This window comes from Cyprinodon variegatus, unplaced genomic scaffold, assembly GCF_000732505.1.
Source record: "Cyprinodon variegatus isolate N-32 unplaced genomic scaffold, C_variegatus-1.0 Scaffold4640, whole genome shotgun sequence".
NCBI classification, from domain to species: Eukaryota; Metazoa; Chordata; class Actinopteri; order Cyprinodontiformes; family Cyprinodontidae; genus Cyprinodon; species Cyprinodon variegatus.
Genome location: NW_015155093.1, coordinates 1 through 2990, shown reverse-complemented (window position 1 = coordinate 2990; position 2990 = coordinate 1). Strand labels below are relative to the sequence as shown.

Here is a 2990-nt window from a genome sequence, read left to right as displayed (position 1 = left end):
TATATATATATGCAAAAGGAAACCTTCAATCATAATATGATGTTACTGTGACCATTGACCTCTGGAGAAAAGCAATGTTGTGGCCAGTTCCAGCTAATCTCACAATTACAAAAATAAGCCCAGAAGATCTGAAGAAGGGAAGGTTTTAGATGTAGAGGAGCTTCCATTCTCACCTGTCTTCTCTCACGGCGAGACAAAGGATTTCCATTCAGGACCCTCCACAGCATGCGTCCAGCGATGGTGGTATCGATCCACAGCAACCTGAAGCCATGGTAGTAGTGTTTGATCTCATCAATCACCCGCTGCCGCAGTGTCCTTCTGACGGGCTCAGCATCCAGCGTGGGACTGTACACGGGCCCGCCTTCCTCCAACTTCTTCTTCTTGTCCTTTAGTGAGCGCAGGGATTTCTCCACCTTCGAGTCATCCCACCTTCTCCTCGAGGTGTGTATCCACCTGACAGCCGGGAAGTACTGTGGCGGTCCTGGGTTGCACAAACCAGGACCAGAGGAACCGACGGCAAACACACAATAGGGTCGACGCGGGTCAGAATTCTGAGAGGGTCCCACATATTCATCAGGCGAGGCGAAGGAAGGACTGACTGAGAAAACACGGGCAAAGCTGCCAAGTCGGAGCCCATCAAGCCTGCAGGAAACCAAAAAGTGCAACAAATACATCAGCGATAAAAACGTCTGAAAAGAATCATCCTCAGTTTTTTTTTTTTTTTTATGACAACATATTAGAGATAAAGAAATTCTGTGATTTTCAAGATATGCAGAAACTGTAAAGAAAATTTCAAATCGCTTACTTTTGACTGGTGAGCCTGAGAGTTGTGCAGTTGAAACAGGGACCATCCTGCAGCTTATCTGAAACATAAAAAAATAAACAGATCAGCATTAAACATTTGGACTGTACACAGACGAAATTCTATGTAAAGGGAATTGAGATGCTGTTTTGAATTGGAATAAAATGAATAAACTATATTGTTTATAAGTAATTCTGATCTGGGGAGAAATTCCTCAGATCAGATGAAACACTAACATCTGTTTGCATAAGAATGGTTCAGTCAATGTTTGACGCATAGAAGGCTACATTTTTTTCAATTTACTCATACATTGTAGTTTATTTCTAAATTAGTTTGTTTTGTTTCCCAGAGAACTCCACGTCCAATCAGAGAAAGCTTTAGTTATTTCTATTAGAAGTATAATGGCCAAGGTTAGAATATTAATTTACATATGCAGATCTAACCTTTACCCAGAAAGACCTGCAGATCTGTAGGTGCTGCTTAAGGTGCAAGTAAAAACTCCAACTCATGGTATTTGAAAATATCTCCACTTTTTACCTGTAGCTGTATCACATAAAATATAATATTTGTGGTTGTATTATTAATAATACAACCACAAATAATTATTATAATTTTAAAACTACTGCAATGGTCTTTCAAATTTAGAGAGATGACTCCCATTAGTTACACATGGAGATACTTTAGGAAGTCACGCTGTGTCTTATGCAATCATCTATTAATGAACATATAACAGAAGCTTACTGAAATCTTAAGCTAACATCTTGCTTTGCTAAGTCATGAAACAGCTGCTGTAGTAAACACACAGGAAACTAAAAAGTCAGATAAAGCACTTAAGATATAAATTATTACTTAATATAGATTAGAGTTATGATATAACACGTGTACCCTGCCAGATTAGTAAAACATATTCTGTAACATATATCTTCGCTCCCAGAGGCACACAGTTGGCTTCACAAACTCAAGTGACATGTACTGAGAGCAAAGGTGGAGAGCTGAATCTCTTCCAGCCAATTACACGAGGGCCGGGAGCTTGTCCACACCCTCTCACATGGCCGGCTGGATTTAGTCCAGCAACGTCTGGTTGTACATGATAACCAGGGGGACAGAGTTTACTGGAACAGTGTCCTCTCTATGGCCGACTAGTTTAACAAAAAGAAAAGGCTGGAAATACAGTAGATAACACCTCGTGTTTACATTGTCCTGTTACTCTGCGGCCTGTCGGACTCTTTGGTTACAGTGCGACCTTCACCCTGCAGCTGTCTGGCTGCAAGGAGATGAAACTGGAATCAATGGGTGTCTGCACTGTGAGCAGTTTACCAACAAACAAGGACACAGATCCATTCATTTACCTTACATGCTCGGAAAAAGAGTGGAAGTTGTATTTACGCCTTAACAAATTCAATACAGATGCAAAACAAAGACAAATTGAAGCATTAAGTAGAGGTATTGATCTGTTGGCAGCACAACAGCAGTAGCATCAGTCACAGAAAAAGACATTTCCATGTTTTTATAATTCAGAATTATAAAAACATCTTTAAGATTTTATTTTATACATGATTAGTTTTCTCCTTTGCTTTCCGTTTGGTTAGAGTTTTCACAGATGATGATCAGACTCAGACAACTTTAAGCTGGCATGGCTATAAGCGGTGACTGTCTGGTTGAAAAAGGTTTTAAATTAATTTCTTTTTTTTTTTCTAGGCAGCAACAATACTCATCTGTGTAAACGTCAGTACTATCCATTAGGTGTCCCCTGCTATAATGTAGAAAATCATTTATAGGCATTTATGTAGCTCTGCTGTTGATTCAAGCTGCTTAAACAAAGAGTCCGTTGTCATTTTTCTCCTAATCTTTTCTGGGTCGACACAAAGCCGTCTGACACAAGATGACAAAATAGGATTTTATCTAGTGGCTGTACAGATAAATGACTCCTTGATGTTTGCATAAAGCAAGACAAACATGTTTATCTCTGATACTAATACTATCTAATATAAGGTGCAGCTTTATTTTTAAGGCACACCTCAAACACACCTCGTGTGATAGTGTGGAATAATTTTTAAAAAATGGGCAAACTATCAGGAAGAGAATAAAGTAATAATAAGTATGAACACAGCCTAACATAGTGAATAATCACAATAACCTTATGGGGGGAAACTAGTTTACATCTTGAATGATACTGGATCAATGTATC

General features: G+C 39.1%; 1 protein-coding gene across 1 annotated transcript; it reads right to left on the bottom strand.

Moving 5' to 3' along the window:
* Positions 1–173: 173 nt before the first annotated feature.
* LOC107081393 (LETM1 and EF-hand domain-containing protein 1, mitochondrial-like) lies at positions 174–2066 on the bottom strand (the record flags this gene model as incomplete). The annotated part of the gene is made up of 3 exons (XM_015369578.1): positions 174–642; positions 806–863; positions 2010–2066. Coding segments are annotated over 3 exons (584 nt in total), but the record flags the coding sequence as incomplete, so codon positions are not given.
* Between the last annotated feature and the right edge of the window lie 924 nt (positions 2067–2990).